Genomic DNA, 20,440 nt, shown 5'->3' on the forward strand with positions numbered 1-20,440 from the left:
TTAGTCAGCTTTGCTTGTGGATGTCAACTCCCAGAATTCCTCAGCCAGCAAATTCTGGGAGTTGAAGTCCACAATTCTTAAAGTTGCCAAAGCTGGAGACCCCTGCTCTAACATGTCCTTCTGACTCATCATTTTTCAGCTGATAACTGAACTGAGGAAGAATTAAGTTACAAATTGTGTGCAGGCTAAAATTAGCAGCTACATATGCTCTTAACACTTTTTCTTGGAATTTGGTGATAGGACAGTCATATGTTAAGCATTCCAGTTAAAGTAATGGAAACATGAACATTTATTCCAATTATATAAACATATTTACTAGGTGGTATCTGTTGACAATCATGTTATATAAGCTTTGAGTGCTTTGGGCCTTTAGCCCCTATTGTTGCAGTTAGCTTCTACAAAGTGCATAGAGTTCAGAAATGACCTCAACATTGCATGAAGAAATGTTTCATTTAAACTTTTCTGCAATTTTTGTTTTTGGTATCATTATTCAAAGAAACAGCCAAGCTTATGATACAAGCATTTCAGCTGATCCAGTAGATGAATGAAGCCTTCCTTTGAGTAACAGGTAGTTCTTGTCTGGAGCAGAGTACAGACTAACGTTTTCTTCTTCTATATTTTTGGTCAAAGATTGCTCTTCAGACAGAGTGGTTTCTGAGGTAGGAATGATAATGATGTGTGGAAGAATGGGGGTTTCCAAGGAATCCCGGCTACTATTTATTTTGTCTTCGTGGATTTCTGCTTGAGAGGTGTCCATGCTCTTCCCTCTGCTGCTAGCATTCAAGTCAAATGGAAGAGATGATGCTCTCAAGGAGCTGGTTAAGAGTAGCAGTTCTGGTGCATTTAATTTAAGGAGTCTTTTGAGTGGTTCTTCTGGACAGATGGGAGATACTGCAAACTGTGGTGGGAAAAAAAAGCAATGGAAATTAAAAATATTAGTCTTTTCCATCAAAAATGGGAGAGCTGTTCTCACATTGATATTCTTAGTCTAGTAGGTGTTACCAAAAGGATCAGAGGTTTCCAAATCAAGGAGCAGATTGCTTTTGCTTCAAAAGAAACCAATCCCCTCCCTTCTAGTCTAACAAAGCATAAAACATAAAATTGCTGCTGCAAATTGCCTATATGGGGTGTCAAACTCGATTTCATTGAGAGCTGCATCAAGATTGTGTTTGACTTTGGAGGGCTGAGGGAGGGGCACGATGGGCATGACATGGAACTCGTGTCAGCGGTACCTGTGGTGGCCAAGTGGTAAGGCAGGACTACACTGAGATCCTCCATCACTCTCATTGGAATTCTGTGCTTTAGTTTGATTTCTAATAAATAATACTAATCAGGGCACGAAGACACTTGTTTGCACTGCTTCCAATCTATATTGTTACAAAAGGACAACAATTTGACACCCCTGCATTAGATGCATAAAGCAATTGCCAAAAACTTCCACTTTCCATGAGAAAGAGGTTTTTTTTTTTTCATGTTCCTGCTTCAAAGGCTAAAAAGAACCATTTTATTTTGATTTCTGGTATGAATTGGAATCAGATGGATGTAACTATTTAAGTTATGAACCTGAAAAAAATGAAAAGGAGAACCAGAGAGGGAATAGTTCTTGGAATTTGCACCATATCCTCAGTATAGGGAGGGATCCAGTTTAGGCAAGTTGTTCTTCCCAAAAGATGAACAACCACTAAAATCAATAAAAGATAAATTTAAATATAAAAGGGTAAAGTAGTATTATTGGGCAGATCTTCTATTGTAGTCATCATTTCATTTTTTAAAATTATGTGTAGTTAGCCTGTTTTAGGTAACGTGTTACCTAAATTCATAAATTGCAATATTTTAGATTTATATTTGCATAGTTAATTAACATATTATAGTAGCTTAAGTTATATTTTTGTTATTTGGTAACATACGATATACTTTTATTACAGATGCTACTCGTTATGTTAGTATTTTATCTTGGCATTTGATTTTTATGTTCTTGTTAGGGATAGGGTTCTGATGGATGGAAGGATTCCTCTTTAGGCCTGCGCCACAAAAGATTTGTTAGTAAAACTTAAAGCAATGTTAGAAAATACTGATTTTTTTAACCTTTTCTTCAATTGGTGCAACACAGCTCAGGGCATTTGTGGGCAATTCACTTTTTTCTTCTGCATTTGTTGAAAAAGAATTACTTTCAGGTAGCTGCAATTTTGCATGGACTGTCTCCACAGGATCAAGCTCTACATCATTCCAAGTCTAGAAAAGAAACCAGAAATTTGTCATTGGTCACATTAAAATTCTTCTTTAAAAAGTGTATTGTGGGACAGGAAGGAGAAAGTGAAACAAAGCTATGTGTTTTTCTTGGATGACAGACTAAGTGGGAAAAAATGGTTATTTGAACTAAAAGGAATGGCATAAGAGACTACAATAATGTACTGGAACAAGACAAAGCTAGCATTGTTCAGTTACAGGGGGGATACCTCAACATTAGGGCTTACGTTTCACAGAATAGAATAGAATAACAGAGTTGGAAGGGATCTTGAAGGTCTTCTAGTCCAATCCCCTGCTTAGGCAGGAAACCCTACACCACACTTCAGGTTATCCAACATCTTATTAAAAACATCCAGTGTTGGAACATTCACAACTTCTGGAGGCAAGTTGTTCCACTGATTCATTGTTCTAACTGTCAGGAAATTTCTCCTTAGTTCTAAGTTGTTCCTCTCCTTGATTAGTTTCCACCCATTGCTTCTTGTCCTGCCTCAGGTGCTTTGGACTCCCTTAGCTTGACTCCCTTTTCTTTGTGGCGGCCCCTGAGATATTGGAACACTGCTATCATGTCTTCCCTAGTCCTTCCTGGCCTAGTCAATCACACTTGGCCAATAAAGAATTCTATTCTATTCTATTCTGTTCTGTTCTGTTCTGTTCTGTTCTGTTCTGTTCTGTTCTGTTCTATTCTATTCTATTCTTTACAAAATGCTCATTAGATGGATTAACCTTGAAACAGGTTAAAGTGAGGACTTGTACGAAAGAGACAGGAGTCTGAATGTTTGTGTCCTATGCATAATTAATCATGACATGCCCAGGGTGATTTTGAAGCTTTTATCTGAGAGACTATCAGCCTCTTCTCCATGAGACAAGCTTAACTTTTTCCATAGCAGAAATGGGAGAAATGTCATTGCTTTTGTTCTTGGACACAAAAGAGACACGATTAGACATAGAAGAAGACCGGAAGGAAGAATTTGCAAGACTTGTGGAAAGTTCACTTGCGGATATTCGTATGAAAAATCTCAAACAAGGAATAGCTCTTCGAATGGTTTTCCTGAAATGCAGAAAACAAACAAAGAAATGATATTCTAAAATGAAACAGATCACAACTGGGCAAACGGAAACATTCACAGATACGTAGTTCATGTTCACTTAATCTTATTTTGTGAAGCTTGACCTAGATGCATGGCAAGGTCTCAAAACATATTAATTATCATTTATTTCGTGTCTGCCAATTTATTTATTTATTTATGATTACATTTATATGCCTGTTAAATTAATAAATTAAATTAGTTAAATGTATGATCCTATTCAAGGATTGTAGCTACAATATAATGGCCATCAAAAATACAAATATAATTCACCTGGGACATTTTCTTAATTTACAAAACTGTTTGCGTTGTTTATAAACAAATAAGAATTTATATTGGTTGGTTGGGTTATATTGGATGATTTAACTATCACTAACCAAGTTGCAGCAAATTTATTTTCTTCCTTTAGACCCAAGTTAGACAGCTGGCTTGGTAGTACAATTTGAAATTTAGTATTTTAATACTCCCTTATTCTTCAGGTCGTGTAAAATCTTAATCCTAGTATTTCATCTTATAAAGTTAGTTCTTTGTCTACTGCTACTTTAATATCTTGCTTTCAATTTTTGTTACTTATTTCAATAAATTAAATAGAAAATTGAGCCTTGGATGAGTTACACATTGTGTATACTAGTATTTCAAAGGGATATTTGATGATAATGTTAAAATGTCCTTTTTCATTACAATTAAATTATTCATTACATAATGAATAACAATAATGTTTAAAGTTTTTAAAGGTAAAAGGATATACCAGGATAACAGGATATGCATACTTCTCTGTTCTATGTTAAGCTTTCATGATTTTAAACATAGTTCTGGAGATAAATTTGTTGCAAACATAATGAGCTTGATAGCTGTCAGCAATCCTAACAGATCTGAGGTTGAACTGAATTCTTATATCGTGCTTAATGAAGTCTGTCTAGATTTTGAAAAATCAAAATCAAAGAACTCTTTTTTGAACACACACACACAGACAACGATGTGCCTTTCTATAAAATATTACAGTTCTTTTTCAGAGTTCAAACATAATCAGCATATAGCAATGAACTTGGGACTCATAAGCTGTCAGTTGATATTAGCAGATGCTTTTAATCTTTCTTTTTAATGTCTGTACAATTCTGCATCAGGTGTTCAATTCTTGACACTTAGACAAGCAGAACCAGCCAAAATGACCGAAAGATAAATCTCTACATGAAATTCTCTGTTAGCTGACAGCAAAGAAAACTTCAGTAAGCAAGCAAAAATTCTTTCCGGAACAACAACATAAGATTAGGCATGAAATAAAAATAGTATATTGCTATGTTCATCAAAAAGGTGCGGAAGGTAAATCCATTTTGCTATCCATATTAATCTTGCAGATTAAGGAATTATACAAATACTTATTTATTCTGTAAATGTATGTTATTTATGTAACAATATTTACTACCTACTTCAGTCCAGACAGATTTTTAGTAGTGAACATCAAGCATACACACAAAAAAGTTAGTAAGAAATGGAATATACCAAATTGCTATAATTGTCGGCTAGGACCAATTTAGCATATGGATGCAAAAATAATTGGGACTGAACTGGCTTTTGGGAAATACAAGTTCTAGAAAATAGGGTCCATGAAGTTCTTTTACTGCCCCATACATTATGTACCTCTTCCCATTAATCATGCTTCTACTAGTTATGGCAAACAGTATGTCAATTAATGTCCATCATTGGTGCCAACATACCTAGAACACATCAGTTTGGAATATTATGTCATTGACCTGATAAAGAGAAGGACAAAATTGAGCTGGAATCCTTTTGATTCCATACTCCATCCGGTAGATTTTGACAGCAATATAGAAACTGTTATAGCCTTCTTCCATGATGTTTTTCTAGCTTTCAGGATTAGTCTACAACTCTGATATTTAGGGGATAGATAGCCCTCTCATTCACGTATTTGCTGGTCCATCCTGTTTTAGCTTATAAATTCAGACATGATCAGCCTTGAGTTACTGTCTTTTGATGAGGAATTTATACATTTTAAACTCATTTTTCTTTTAAATGCTGTACAGACAGAAGAGACATTGTTACTAGTTAAATTGCTAAAAACATAGGAATCCAGGCAGAAATGAAGTAATTTAAATAAAGATGTACTTCTATCCAACAGTGGATTAATTTCATTTCAAACATATCAGAGTATAAAAGTAGTATCTTAAGAGTGCATTTACAATACCTGTAACTTGGGTGAATAATAGCATAAATTATGGGATTGTGAATTGCTGAAGCTTTGGCAATAACAGCAGGCACAGATTTAGAATATGGAGTTAAGATCTTGGCATAACTAGAAATAAGAAAAAAAAACTTAGATTAATCACTAGACCTTTAACTAAGCACATGGTTGAATATTTGATGATCTGCTGCAGTGCTTTCACATATATCAATGTCTTCAGTGACTTTTTCTAAATTTAATTTTGGGAGTTTTGAGAGAGAAAAAAATGGAAATATGAAATTATGATACATATGAAGGCCAGATGGGAGATACTGACACTGAAAAACTTTCCATGACATGTGTGTCTCTTATATGCTTTTAAATATTTTAAAAATAGAAGGTTCCATACAATAAATATTTTACATGTTTTGACAATATTGTTTTTCAAACAATTCAAAAAATATAAAGAGATGGCAGGAAGAGGAAGCTCTTGGGGGGAAAAAGCCAATAACAAGATAAACCATGAATTATTCCTTTCAACTATGATGCAGCATTTTCTCGGTAAAGAATATTTCAGGGGAAAAAATACTTCCTCTAATTTGGTATTTATTTAAACTGAAATATTCAGGATTTTTTGCCCTGGCAAAGCTTACTATACTTACAATACTTACTATAGTTACTGACAAAGGAGAATATTGTAGCTCAGGGTTGAAAAGAGGGGTCCTTGACACTCTCTGAGCTTCGTTGTTTTCTTGTAGACGTTTCATCACCATACTAGACAATATCATCTGTGTACTGATGGGGTTACTTACTTTGCATAATGAAATGTCTGCAAGGAAACAATCAAGCTCAGAGAGTCCAAGGACCCCTTGCTATAGTTAATGCTTCACTCACCAAGTAACTAAGTGAGAGACGTATTTGACAATTGTCAAAACGTGTAGTGAACAAATGGGCAGGATTACTTTTTCCTTTTATCCTCTTTTTCTACCCTTGACTGAGGAGAGGGTGACCTGCTACTTACCCAGCCCATGCAATCAGAGTGACACAAGCATACGGAGACCAGGATACAACGTAAACCACAATAGCTACAAAGGCAACCTTTGCCAGTTTCCATTCATTCTTTATGTTCTGTGAGCTTGATTTTTTCCGTTTAGTGCTAGATCCCAATTTCTGAACATTCCTGTAAAAAAAAAAAAAAGAGGAAACAGCAGGCCTTTGATTAAGAATTCTTTCTGCCATGCTGGGGGATCAATCACCTGGTATCGCTGCAGATGATACTAGTCGCCAAAGTTTTAACTCCCCCCCCCCTTAAATTGCTGGGGAGACTGTGTTTAGCTATTCAGAAGTGATGCCAGAAAGTCTTGAGAATAAGAAAAACGATGGCAAATGTAGCTTTGTCACCCATTACTTACAATACTGGTTATAAACTCATAGGATTTGAAAGATGTTGGGTGCTCCTTCATGGCTTCATGAAATAGTGTGCTGGCTTGGATGAAGCCTAACAATAATTGGTTATTTAACATTCCTTTTATAATTTGTATTGAATGTTATTTAAATAGTATCAGTGATATGATGTCTGTCTGTCTTTCTGTCTGTCTCTCTCTCTCTATCATCTATCTATCTATCTATCATTATCTATCGACCATGTTTCCCCAAAAATAAGACCCTGCCTTATATTTTTTTGAACCCTGAAATAAGTGCTTGGCCTTATTTTCGGAGAGGTCTTATTATTTTGGGACGCATGGAGCAAGACGGAGCTCCTCTTGCCAGCTTACCTGATTTCCAGCTCTGTCTTCCTAACTGAGGAAGTGGCAGGGACCGGCTGCACATCTGTTTAAATATTTTTGGGGAGGACTTATTTTTGGGGACGGCTTATTTTCAGGGGGGCTTATTTTAGCACATGCACTCAAAAGCCCAATTGGGCTTGTTATCAGGGAATGTCTTATTTCTGGGGAAACAGGGTATCTATCTATCTATCTATCTATCTATCTATCTATCTATCTATCTATCTATCTATCTATCTATTCCTATTCAAAAGTCTTGCAGAAAGAAACTGTATAATTAAAAAAAAACACCAACAACAAAAAAGAAAGAACAGGGAACGGAAATAAGTAAAATATTGAAAAAAGCCAAGGGTGTCATGATTCAATACAATAAGCATTTCTGTACTTACCTAATGTACCAAAACTAATAAAAGAGCCTTGGTAGTACAGTGGTCTAAAGCACCCTGTTATTAAGACCAGCTGCCTGCAATTACTGCAGGTTCGAATCTTGCCAGGCTCAAGGCTGACTCAACCTTCCATCCTTTCTAAGGTAGGTAAATTGAGGACCCAGTTGTGGGGGCAATAAGCTGACTTTGTATAAATATACAAAAGGATGAAGGCTATTGCTTAGTGCATTGTAAGCCGCCCTGAGTCTCCGGAGAAGGGCGGCATATAAATCAATTTTTTTAAAAAAGTCATATTTATACAAATTTATACATTCAGCATTCAAATTAAGATGAGGCAAGCTAAGAATCACAGTCTGATCTTTCATCTCTAAGTTTTCAGCCAACAGATTTTGTTTGACCAACTTTTAGAGTCTGGATTGTTTTCCCCATTTAGAATTAAATTTTATCTCCTATGTTCCTATGGCAGAGACTTTCTTATTCACTTAGTTGTGGCTCCTGTGTGATAGGATATGATAGGACAGTGATGGCAAACCTTTTACTTCACCGCCTGCACGCTGGAAATGGCATGCAAAACCATCCCACGAGGAATGCGCAGCCCCGCTGGCCTTCGCACGTGTGGGAGCGCCGATACCCAGAAGAGCGGTGAGCTGGCACCTGAATTTCCGGCACAGACGTGTGCCCGACAAACAGCTGGCCATCAGGCATGCGTGTGATGGGTGCCGGCCTGCGCATGCACGACACAACACTGCTCTTCCGGGTTTCGCCGCTCCCGTGCATGTGACAGCCAGCTAATCAGCCTGCATGTGTGCACAGGAACACGGAAGAGGAGCCAGAGAGACCGTGCATTCCTCGCGGGATGGTTTCATGTGCTGGAATGTTCCACGTTCCATAGGTTCGCCAATACTGTGATAGGATATTGTCTTAACTGATAATGGAGGAATATTAATTTGGTAAGAATATGAATCTCTTTCCAGTTCTTAATGCACCATTACAGCTTATAATCAATGGGAATGTACTTGAGTTCCTAATAATTATATTTTTTCAGTCATACTCTTACCTGCCTGTATTTCTGATGGTGAGGAACATGAATAAATAGCAATGGAAGATTATCATAAGAGGAATGAAGAACACACACCAACATAGCAACATGGTGTAACTTCTGTTTCCTGGAGAATAGCTTACATAGTCCCATGTACAGGATATCATCAAACCTTCTGGGATATAGGAACCTAAATATTAATTAAATTTTTATTATATAGTGCATAAAATAAGTAACAACAGATGTAAGAATTTGTTATTTAAGAAGAAAACTGCAACACTGTTCAATAGATGTAGTTGTCTTCATCTTCTCTTTAAATCTTACTCCCGAAATAGGAAATAATTTATTGCACTATGAAGTTTCACATTCCAGAAGGCCTTCTACAGTAATTGCATTGGCTAAAATCCCCATCAATGTCAGTCAGCATGGCTCTGAATGTTGGTAATCAAAAGTATCTTTAGGAACAGGCATGGGAATGTCTTTACTGCAAACTGACCATTTAAATCAGAACTTATAAAGAACTTATTCAAATGATTAGTTTGCAGTAAAGACATCTCCAAACCTGTTCCTAGAGATACTTTGGACTACAACATTCAGAGACATTCATCCCATAGATGAGATTCAAGACCTAGAACCATTTTTCTAAATGAAATTTCTGTTGATTTTTCCATTTGAATAAGAACTTATTCTTATATTTGAATAAGAACTTATTCAAATAGAAAGTCAACAGAAGTTTCTTTTTAAAAAATGGAATATCACCTACGGAATGCTAGTCTTTAAACAAAAAATTAAGATGTGTCTAAAAGTTTCTTTAGACGTTAGTCCTCAAGGCAGAATCACTAAAAATAGAAAAATATTTGTAGAAAACTACACAGAGATTAAACTACGGGATTTATTTTACTTCACTTCAGATTCTTCTATGTTCAAAATGGTTTAAATCTTTTAAAAATATAGGAGATGTATGTATATTCACCATGTAGATGATCTATATAGAATGCAATTGCTAAATTAAGGAATAATTTTATTTAATTTCTAATGCTTCTTTGCTCATAAATGTTTTTAAAAAATACAACAGGAGCATTTTTGATCAACAGAGCTTTTGATCATCCAGTTAGTTGATGATCCAACAGATCCTTTAGCTGTGCAATTCTATTCCCAGTGGCTTTATCCTTTGCTTTCATATATGTATGGAAAATATTTTGCATAATTTAAACTGGCTTTGAGAGTTTTTTTTTTAAAATGAGGTTTTATTTGTGGACTTTATTTTAACATTGCTTTATACTTTAATTTATGAGTTCCCAGGACAGAACTTCTACTTAAAATCTGGATATAGAGAGTAAGATCCTGTAATTTGCAGTTAGATTCTACATACAGAGAAGATACCGTATTTTTCAGAGTATAAGACGCACCTTATAAAAATAAGAAGAAAAAAGGAAAATAAGAAAAAAGCTGAATGGCAGGTGGATAGCCTCCTGGAATACCCCCAATCAGCTGTTCCCAGGGGTGAATTTTAGCAACAGGTTCCTTGGTTGTGAGCTCTGTGCCTTGCTTTTTTTTTATGCCTCTGAAACTTCTGAAACTATTTCAGAAAAATCTTTTTTTCCTGCCTCTGAAAGCCTCCGAAACAGAGCTTCAGAAAAAAAGCCTCTGAAGCTCTGTTTGGGGACTTGTTTTCTGAAGCTTTGTTTCTGATGCTTTTTTCAGCCTCTGAAACCTCTGTTTGAGAAGCTAAGTGGGCGCTACATTCAGAGTATAAGATTAACCCCAAAATAAGGTAGTCTTTTAGTGAAAATCCTTCGTGATTTTGTTCTGATGGCAGTGCAACCAAAAGAAGTGTGATCATGCAGAATTGTTTCAAAATCTTACATGGAACTTAAACAAATATCCCACCATCCTTAGAATTGGGGTCATTCTGGGACAGAGATCCTGACTGTTATACTCCCTTGCCGTTACTTATTTAAGCTTAAGAGAAATAAAACCTGTAACATCTGGACAGAGTTAGTGCAGTACAGTTTTAATTATAAGGCTGATTGTTAACATAACACTGTATCTACAGACCCAGCAGAGCTACGAATAGCTCAAAAGATGCCAAGAAGATTCACTGGTGCATGCTTGGACCAGTATATATATGGAATTACATTGCAAAGGCAATGTGGGATGCTTTCCTATTGCTTCAGGTTACAATAGAGAGAAAAGTACATCTTCCTAAGCTGATGTTTATAGAAAACAGAGATATTGCAGTAAATCCCTTAATTTAACCCAGAACCAGATGTTTTCATGCTGGAAAAAGATTTAAAAGGCTCTTGATAAATTCAGCATCTGCTAATTAAAGATTTGCTTAGAATTAGTCTTGAGTCATTAAATCCCTTGATATGAATTCTTCCCTAGCCAGTTTTCAATAATATTACTAGATAGATATTAATTAGCGATTAAAGTATATGGTTCTGGATACTTGCAAAATATGTTCTCTCCACCAATGTGGGAGGGTAGGAGGATGCAATTTTAATTGGTGGAAACACAACAGAGACAATAATTTTCTAACCTAACTTATTCAAACCTAGATGAACACAGCTACTAAAAATGATATATCTGGATCTTTCAGTCACCCAATTATTTTTATTCAATTTTATTACCACACTAAAATTATTTGAGCTGCATCTATTAAAAGAAATATATTAAAAGTCTTGACATGATCTCTCAGACTTAATTAAATTATATTTTTATTGCTGTGTATGTTATTATTCCGATCTAAATAAATAAATCCTCAATTCCACTTACATTTTTGGAAATTAAATCAAAACGATATGAAATGAGATCCAGTTTCATGGTTAAGGCACCAGGTTGGAATCTGGCAACCTTTGAGTTCTAGTCCTGCTTTAGATATCAACAATCAGCTGGGTGACTTTGGGCCTGTCACTCACTGTCAGCCCAACTCATCATACAGGATTGTTGTTATGGGGAAAATAGGATGAGGAGGAAGGAATATTAGGTATATTTGTCTCCCTGAGTTTCTTATACAGTAATAAAAGAGGGAGTAAAAAAAATCTAATTACTCAGTTAAGCTTATCAAGAAAGCAACGTGTAGCCATATGTTTCTAGCAGAAAAAATGGTGTGAGTTTTTTTAATGTATTTTTGTAGAAACCTCCTATATGCAAGATACCTATATATACACATACACACTCATGAAATGTATAATAACCCCCCCCCCCAAAATAGCTTGCAAGTAAAATACTGATCAATATCATCGGTATGATTTATACCACACAAATCTGCAAATACAGCCAATATTTTGATCGGGAGAGTGGGAGCTGTTGTACAACCCAATTGCAGGCAGTATTAGAACATAGTGAGTATATGCGCGCGCATACACACACACACAGTGTAGACACAAGAGTAAAAAAAAATAAAAAAAAAATAAAGAAAACTGATAACATACTCCACCCGAATAATGGACACACACTCCAACCCAGTGAGTAGAGCCAGACAAATATAATGATTATACAAGAACGTTTCTTTGAACTTCTTTTTAAGGACTGGAGAGGCTTCGTAATCACACAGTAGCGATCCACCGAAATAGCTAACAAGGTCATCATTGAGGTTATTCCAAAGAGGGCTCCACAAAAAGCATAGAAGTTACAACCTGGAGCAAACAAAAAGCAAAAACAAAAACACAAGATGTTTATTTTGCAATGGGAAAGGAGGAGGGTGGGAAAAAATCAAGAAAAAGTAATCTGCAAATATACTGCTCACAAAAATATAGGGAACACAAGCAGAAGACATCCGAGATCTGAATGAATGAAATAGCCTTATTAAATACTTTGTTCTTTACATACAGTAGTTTATACACTGCTCAAACAACTAAAGGGAACACAAAACTACTGTATGTAACGAACAAAGTATTTAATAAGGCTATTTCATTCATTCAGATCTCGGATGTCTTCTGCTTGTGTTCCCTTTATTTTTTTGAGCAGTGTACTTCTCATAGTTCAGATGATAAGGAGTTGTTTGCATGTAGTACTTCCTAGAACTATACCATGTGATCTTTTTTCACATTTTTTTTAAAGTTTATATTTCCTAGATTTCTATTTCTCCCATGAAGTCACGTCGATCGTTAATTCATTTTGTGGTTTGTCTGATTTTGATTGAACAGATTTGCATGAATCTACCCACTAAGATCTATTAAACATGGTGATTGGCAAATACATAAAGCTTTTAGTCTCCTTTTTATGATCCTTAGACAGAGGCCATGGCTGCTGAAAAATGGCCCCACCATTTCTTGCTATTTTAAAGCCGAGAATGTAACAATTGTAAGCCTAAAACAGGCATAGCATAATAATAAAGAAAAACTTCCAAATACAAATTCTTGTTGATGTGTATATTATTGCCCTACTCATTTTGCAATCTTCTTAAATCCAAATATTTAAGTGTATCCATGAACTAAATTCATTTGTACTTTATTCAGTAAGCAAACCATAATTTAGCATAATGTATGAACCAGTGGGGAAATGTAAAATTTGTTACTACCGGTTCTGTGGGTGTGGCTTGGTGGTGGGGGTGTAATGTGACTGGGTGGGCGTGGCCAACTTTTTTTTCCTTTTAAAAACATTTTTTCTACAACCTTAAGAGATTGCAGAAAAAAATGCCTTTAAAAGCCTCTGACGATCAGGCAACTGAGCTGGGATCTTCAAAGGCTTTTAAAGGCGTTTTTTTTTCTACAACCTCTTCGGCCAAAGAGGTTGTAGGAAAAATGCTTTTAAAAGCCTCTGAAGATCCCAGCTGAGCCGTGCAATCATCAGAGGCTTTTTTTTTTTTTTTTTACTTTTAAAAGCATTTTTTCGGCTGAAAAGGTTGTAGAAAAAATGCTTTTAAAATTTAAAAAAAAAAAAAGCCTCTGATGATCGTGCGGCTCAGCTGGGCATGGATTTTTGCTACTGGTTCTCCGAACCACCCGCCGCCATTGCTACTGGATCGGGCGATCCGGTCCAAACCGGGAGCATTTCACCCCTGGTATGAACCTCATCAGAGGGACGGGGTGGCTCAGTGGCTAAGATGCTGAGCTTGTCGATAGAAAAGTCGGCAGTTCAGCGGTTTGAATCCCTAGTGCCGCGTAATGGAGTGAGCTCCCATTACTTGTCCCAGCTTCTGCCAACCTAGCAGTTCGAAAGCATGTAAAAAATGCAGGTAGAAAAATAGGGACCACCTTTGGTGGGAAAGTAACAGCGTTCCGTGAGCCTTTGGCGTTTAGTCATGCTGGCCACGTGACCACAGAGACGTCTTCAGACAGTGCTGGCTCTTCATCTTTGAAGCGGAGATAAGTATCACCCCCTAGAGTTGGGAACGACTAGCACATATGTGCGAGGGGAACCTTTACCTTTACCTATGAACCTCATCACAATATTGAAAAAAAGTGACTTATGATCTTTTTTCACACTTACGACCACTGCAGCAACCCCCATGATCAGGTGATCAAAATTCAAACACTTGGCAACTGACTTATATTTATGACGGTTGCAGTGTCCCAGGGTCATGTGATTGCTTTTTAAATAATCTTTCGACACACAAAGTCAATGGGGAAACCAGATTCACTTAACAGCTGTGTTACTAACTTAACAGCTGCAGTGATTCACTTAACAACTGTGGCACGAAAGGTTGTAAAATGGGGCAAAACTCATTTAACAATTGTCTCACTTAGCAACATAAATTTTGGGCTCGATCGTGGTCATAGGTCGAGGACTATCTGTACAAAAATCACAGTGAATTGGTTTGTTAAGAGTACCTGCATTTGAAAGAATTCTGATTGGAAGTATAGAAATGACCATGGACAAAATTTAGTTATTTTGGGTTTTGACGTTGAGAAGGTCACTGAGAAATGTATGAATTTTTTTATTACGCAAGTTCTGGTTTATAAAACTGTATTATATAATGCATAGGCCTGAATTATGGATGACCCTGGAAAGACAACTTGCATCAGGAGGTCACAATGAAAAAGAGTGAAGCCAGATGTCAGGACTAAAAACAACCCAAAGGACAAAGGAACACACCAGAGTTCAGAAAGCTGGTACAGCTCAACTGAAACATATGTTTAATTCAACAAATACTGTTGAATTGAGGGCCACATCAGGGTTGTGTTTGACCTCAGGGAGCTGGGATGGGTGTGGCCAGGTTGGGCATAGCCAGCTCGACGTCACTCATGTCGGGGGTGCTGGTGGTGGCCTGAGCACTCGGCCATCGAAAACGGGCTTGTGAGCTCCATTTTCAGCTGCGACTGCCTCCTGCAACCCTCTTGGGCCCTCCCAAGCTCCCAACCTGGCACTCCTAAGCTCCATTTTCGCTGGCAAAGGCACCATGGGCTGGTCCTTTGCTATTTCCAGGGCGGCCCTGCGGGCCAGATCTAAGCACCCCAAGGGCCGGATCTAGCCCCCCGGCCTTGAATTTGACACCCCTGCCATAGGATGACCATGATACATAAACATAGCCTATCATTTTAAGACAATGCAGCTCTTAAGACATGAAGTATGGGAGATCTGTAGCTCAAGATGCTGGTTTTCACCTATAAAGTTCTATATGGCTTATACTTTGTATATCTATTACCAAACAGATCCTGTTTACTCAGTTCAGACTATCGGAGGATGCCTGTTGTGCACTTCCCATTTATGAAAATGTACAACAGAAGGGACACAAAAATGTGCAATGACTGTGGGGGCTCCCCTCTTCGGAAACAGATTGCTCCCAGGGCAGAGGTGTCCAACTCGCGGCCCACGGGCCGGATGCATCACACACTGATCACGCTCAGGCCTGTTTTAGCTAAGGGGAAAAAGTCACGATATGTCACATGATGACGTGACACGAGTTTGACACCCCTGTCCTAGGGCAAGTGTGATCTCATTCTAGCTTGCTGGTTTAGAAGTTCTGGAAACAATTACTAGGAATCATTGATGCCAAGTAGATTGATATGGTGGAACTTCAAGTTTTATTTTTACTATATTCTATTGCTCATCTATAATCTATCTATCTATCTATCTATCTATCTATCTATCTATCTATCTTTCTATCTATCACTTTACAACTGAAAAATATTCTATTCAATTCTATACACAAGCAAATAAAACTTCATCTCTATTTTGCATAAGTCATGCCCCACTTTAAGTATTATTCTGGGCATCATATTTAAAAAAAAGAAATCAGAGAAATAGAACTGATGAAAAGGAGGGAAAGAAGGATGATCAAAGTACTGGAAATTAAGTATTGAGAGTAAGTTCTGAAAGATCTGGCATGTCATCTTTGATGAACAGTGACAGAGGAGATGCAGCAATTCTAAAATACTTAAAGGCTATTTCTATAGAAAATCACAATTTTCCTTGAAAAACTGATTACAAAGAAGCAGTTTTAAGGATGTCAGGAAATGGATCCAAACTATGAAACCATAACAGGAAGAAATGTTGGAAATATTTAAGCCGTTGATGAATGGTTGTATGTCAGGGATGCTTTAATAATTGACTCTCGCATGGGACAAGAGGACTGAATTAATAATCCCTTCTAATTATTATTCCAAATATTGTTCTCTATTGATGCAGGATGCAGAATAATGATCTTAATTTAAAAGCAGGGACACTCCACTGAATGTTAGGAAATGTGTTTTTTTTTAACTGTAAGAGCAATTTGATAATAAAAATAATTATCTTAGGGAACAATGAATTCCTTTTCACTGATACGTTTAAGTAGAAGTTATTTGTTCAACCACTGGATTGCTTTAACTCACATTTCTGTACTGAACAAAATGATGGGATTTTTATTGTCAGAATGGACCATTTTAAATATAATTCTAGGACTTCTCTCAGGAGAAGAAGATATGGAATCAGATGTTATATTGATATAACAAGCAAAGATATGAATCTCATACATTATATTTCATTTCATCTTTCTATATACAGCTTCTTCATAATAATGGGAAATGGACTTCTGGTTATTGTTATCCATCATTCCTCATGTTAACAGATCATTGTGCAATCATTACATATTACAAATTCCTTGCCTCTGGGAGAGGTGGAAAAAAAGGAATTAATTTGCTGATCAAAGGTTAGGGATGGTTTTAAAAAAAATACAGTCTTGTTGATAAAGGATCCTACAACCTTATAATTCCTTTTGCAGATAACACGTCAAGGACATACTTGATGCAACTGGAAAATGTAAAACTATTGGGAAAGTACCTATGTCTCCAAGTACCCACTCCTTATGCATACTGTTGAAAAAGCAGACTGGAGCTTGAGTAGCAGACATCAGAAAGTCACTTGCAGCTAAATTCATGATGAAATAATTTGCAGGTGTCCTCAGCCTCTTGTTGCTTCACCATTATCATCATCATCAATCATATAAAGGAGAAGAAAGGTGCTTTGTTAGTTTCTGTTATAGTTACGAACTACCATTCATCAGATATATTGCAGAATAAAATGGCACACAGGCATTTCAAAATGGAAGCCGAAAGGAAGAAAACAATAACAGACCAGTTTGTTTGCAAATAATGGCATAGTAGGGTTCAGATACCGTGTTTTCCCTAAAAATAAGACCCTGTCTTATATTTTTTTGAACCCTGAAATAAGCGCTTGGCTTTATTTTCAGGGACGAAAGGATGGAAGGCTGAGTCAACCTTGAGCCTGGTGAGATTTGAACTTACAGTAATTGCAGACAGCTGGTGTTAATCACAATGCTATCAGTCTGCTGAGCCACTAGGCCCTTTTAAGTGAATTATGTGGTCACTAAGCAAATCTGGCTTCTCCATTGACTTTGCTAGTTGGAATCATGCTGGAGAGGGTCACAAATGGCGATCACATGACTCCAAAAAACACTACGGTATGGGATATGTGGTAAATACAGGTAGTCCTCGACTTATGGCCATAATTGAGCCCAGAATTTAGGTTGCTAAGTGAGAAATTCATTAAGTGAGTTTGGTCCCATTTTATGACTTTTCTTGTCACATTTGTTAAGTGCAGTTCTTAAATTAGTAACCCGGTTGTTAAGTGAATCCGGCTTCCCCATTGACTTTGTGGGTCAGAAGGTCGCAAAAGGGTATCACATGACTGTCATAAATATAAACCAGCTGACAAGCATCCGAATGTAAATCACATGAGCATGGGGATGCTGCAAAGGTTCTAAGTGTGACAAACGGTCATAAGTCACTTTTTTCAATGCTGTTGTATCTTCAAACAGTCACTAAATGAACTGTTGTAAGTTGAGGACTGCCTGTACATCCTGCTTGCAAAGTGTCCAGATTCTATCACAACCTGTGGGGATGCTGCAACCATCGTAAGTGTGTTATACGTCATAACCAGTTACTTTAAAAAAGTAACCAGTCCCTTTTTTGCAATCCCTTTCTAACTTCAAATGATCGCTAAATAAATGGTTGTAACGTTAAGAGGAACAAACAGATCGGTCCCTCTTAATCCCACCCAATCTACTGTTGAATGGGAGCAGAATAAAAAAAGAGGACAGAAGAACTGTTGGCTGAACAGACCACCAATTGTGAATTGTTCTCTCTTCCTTCATCCCTATCCCTAGCTTGAGAAAACTATACCTGTAAAATGCATAGAGGACAAGGAGATTTCCTATAATTCCAACACAACCAATGGCCAGAACACAAGAGCCTACAGTGTATAGGACATGGTCAGGAGCGTCCACTTTAGTTGGGCGACCACTTGCCGTAGTGTGGTTCTGGAAGTAAAACAGCAAAAGAAAAAAGTATTATTAAAATTAACATTATTACTGGTTCAGACATTGAATGCTGTATACATACATACATACATACATATGCATATATATATACACACATTAATAGAAGAGTATATGCATTCCAATAGAAGACTCTGAGCCAACCAATGCTTTATTTCTATGATCAAGTCATGGGATATTTAATTAGCCAGACCTACTAGCAACTTTGGGTACAGTATATTTCACTATGCACAAAAGTGAGATTCTGAATTATTTTTCTTAACAAGGACAGATACTGTATCAGTAGCAAGGAGCATCCCAAGTCCAATAGCAATAGTACTTAGCAATAGCATTTAGACTTATATACTGCTTTACAGTGCTTTCAGCCTTCTCTAAGCGGTTTACAGAGTCAGCCTATAGCCCCCAACAATTTGGGTCCTCATTTTACCCACCTCGGAAGGATGGAAGGTTGAGTCAACCTTGAGCCTGGTGAGATTTGATCTGCCAAATAGCAGGCAGCCAGCAGTCCGCAGAAGTAGCCTGCAGTACTGCACTCTATCCACTGTGCCACCATGGCTCATTAATTATGGACTCTCCCAACTAGATGCTAAGGACTGAAAAGAACAGGAGTAAAATGTTCTTTGGAAACATCATCATTTTTATGTGGTTGTTTTTTTTCCCTAGCAGGATTCAACTGCTCGGCGATAAGATAGAAGTAAAATTTTCTTGAACAGGTGGTGGACAAGTCAGGCCAATGTGTTGTTTCTGGGAGACACCCTCACATTGTTCAACATTGAATATCGCTGCTGATCGATTAGTTGCAAATCTGTTGCTTGAGCCTGTTGACAGTCAGTCCATGTTCATCTCAGTAACCACCTTGCAGAAGGGCAGCTTCCATTGGCACCAGCAAGGTGGAGTAGACTCACTGCCCCACATATTATGAATTTGAAGGTTGCTTTTCTGCAATTCTTTGGCCACGAGGAGCAATAAGAGGTTGGGGTGTATGTTATAGGGCAGTGATGGTGAACCTTTTAGACACTGAGTGCCCAAACTGTGCGTGTGTGCATGCCCAAACTGAAAGGTGCATGTGCGTGCATGTGACATGTGTGAACACACACATGCCTGGACTTGCGCGCGCACACGTGCACAGAGACCCGAAGACTAGCTGGCCGGTGGGAGGCAGGGCATCCCAACACTGGCAGCGCAGCAAGAGGTAAGATCTTTTTCTTTCGTGAGCTTCTGTTTCATCGTTTGCAGGGAAACAGAAGCTCACGAAAGAAACGCCACGGAGATCTCACCTGGGGCAACGGCGCGCTTGCCAACAGAGAGGGCTCTGCATGCCACCATCATGGGTTCGCCATCACGGTTATGGGGGAATGAGGAAGAACTTCATAATTAATGTAGAAAATAAATTGATAGAAAATGACTGCTTACTTGCTTCATGGGGTTTAAAACCATTATTATTATTTTTTTACCAATATGTTGAACTCTATTTTTAAGGGGAAAAGAATCTCAAGGGGAAAAGCTGCTAATAGAAATTTTGAAGGACAAGAAGCTGGGAAGAAAAAGATACTGGACCACAGAAATTCTCACCGTCTCATCTTCTATCCCTTCTGGGAACCATCATGGAACTACACAATTTATTACTTTTCCTTTTTAGCACTTCCACAAAGTGCAAAAATTGGCAGAACGAAGTCCTTCGCAACAACTGGTTCTTCCTCATACTGGTAAAAACTGAGTAACACTAGCATTTTGAGCCACGATAGTCACATCATAACTGAGACGAGCCAGAGGACAGATATTTAGGAATTGTTATTATTATTGTTTAATTCAATAATTATTAAAAGCATTTGTATATTGCTTCATTTCTTGTAGAAAATTCCAATGCAGTTTATCAAGCATGAATTTCCTTTGAAATAAAAATAATAAATATAAGGTTAGTGGGTGGTGAAGTGATTTTGGAAAACTAAGCAGGTTGAAACAGAACAGTGCTTGGGTAGGGAAATCAGGCTGTAAA

At 37.4% G+C, this 20,440-nt stretch overlaps 1 protein-coding gene across 1 annotated transcript; it reads right to left on the reverse strand.

The window, feature by feature from the left end:
* Nucleotides 1-508: 508 nt before the first annotated feature.
* OPN4 (opsin 4) lies at nucleotides 509-19,866 on the reverse strand. Its single transcript, XM_070949162.1, has 10 exons — nucleotides 19,858-19,866; nucleotides 18,290-18,426; nucleotides 16,929-17,062; nucleotides 12,158-12,361; nucleotides 8,739-8,910; nucleotides 6,533-6,691; nucleotides 5,536-5,643; nucleotides 3,121-3,295; nucleotides 2,086-2,232; nucleotides 509-898 (listed from the first exon to the last, which is right to left on the reverse strand). Exons 1-10 carry the CDS (start codon nucleotides 19,864-19,866, stop codon nucleotides 509-511), a joined length of 1,635 nt encoding a protein of 544 aa, XP_070805263.1.
* Nucleotides 19,867-20,440: the final 574 nt, after the last annotated feature.

The sequence above is a fragment of the Pituophis catenifer genome, unplaced genomic scaffold (assembly GCF_029215685.1).
Source record: "Pituophis catenifer annectens isolate HBS135680 unplaced genomic scaffold, rPitCat1.0.hap2 SCAF_8, whole genome shotgun sequence".
Classification (NCBI taxonomy): Eukaryota; Metazoa; Chordata; class Lepidosauria; order Squamata; family Colubridae; genus Pituophis; species Pituophis catenifer.

Bases quoted from the DNA above. Each gene is read 5' to 3' on its own strand.
- OPN4 (XM_070949162.1), bottom strand. The intron at 3,296-5,535 runs GTATTGTAAATG...TCTGCATTTCAG, and splicing joins ATTATTCACCCAAGTTACAG to GAAAACCATTCGAAGAGCTA. The intron at 2,233-3,120 runs GTTAAGCTTGTC...TTTCTTTTCTAG, and splicing joins CCATTTCTGCTATGGAAAAA to ACTTGGAATGATGTAGAGCT.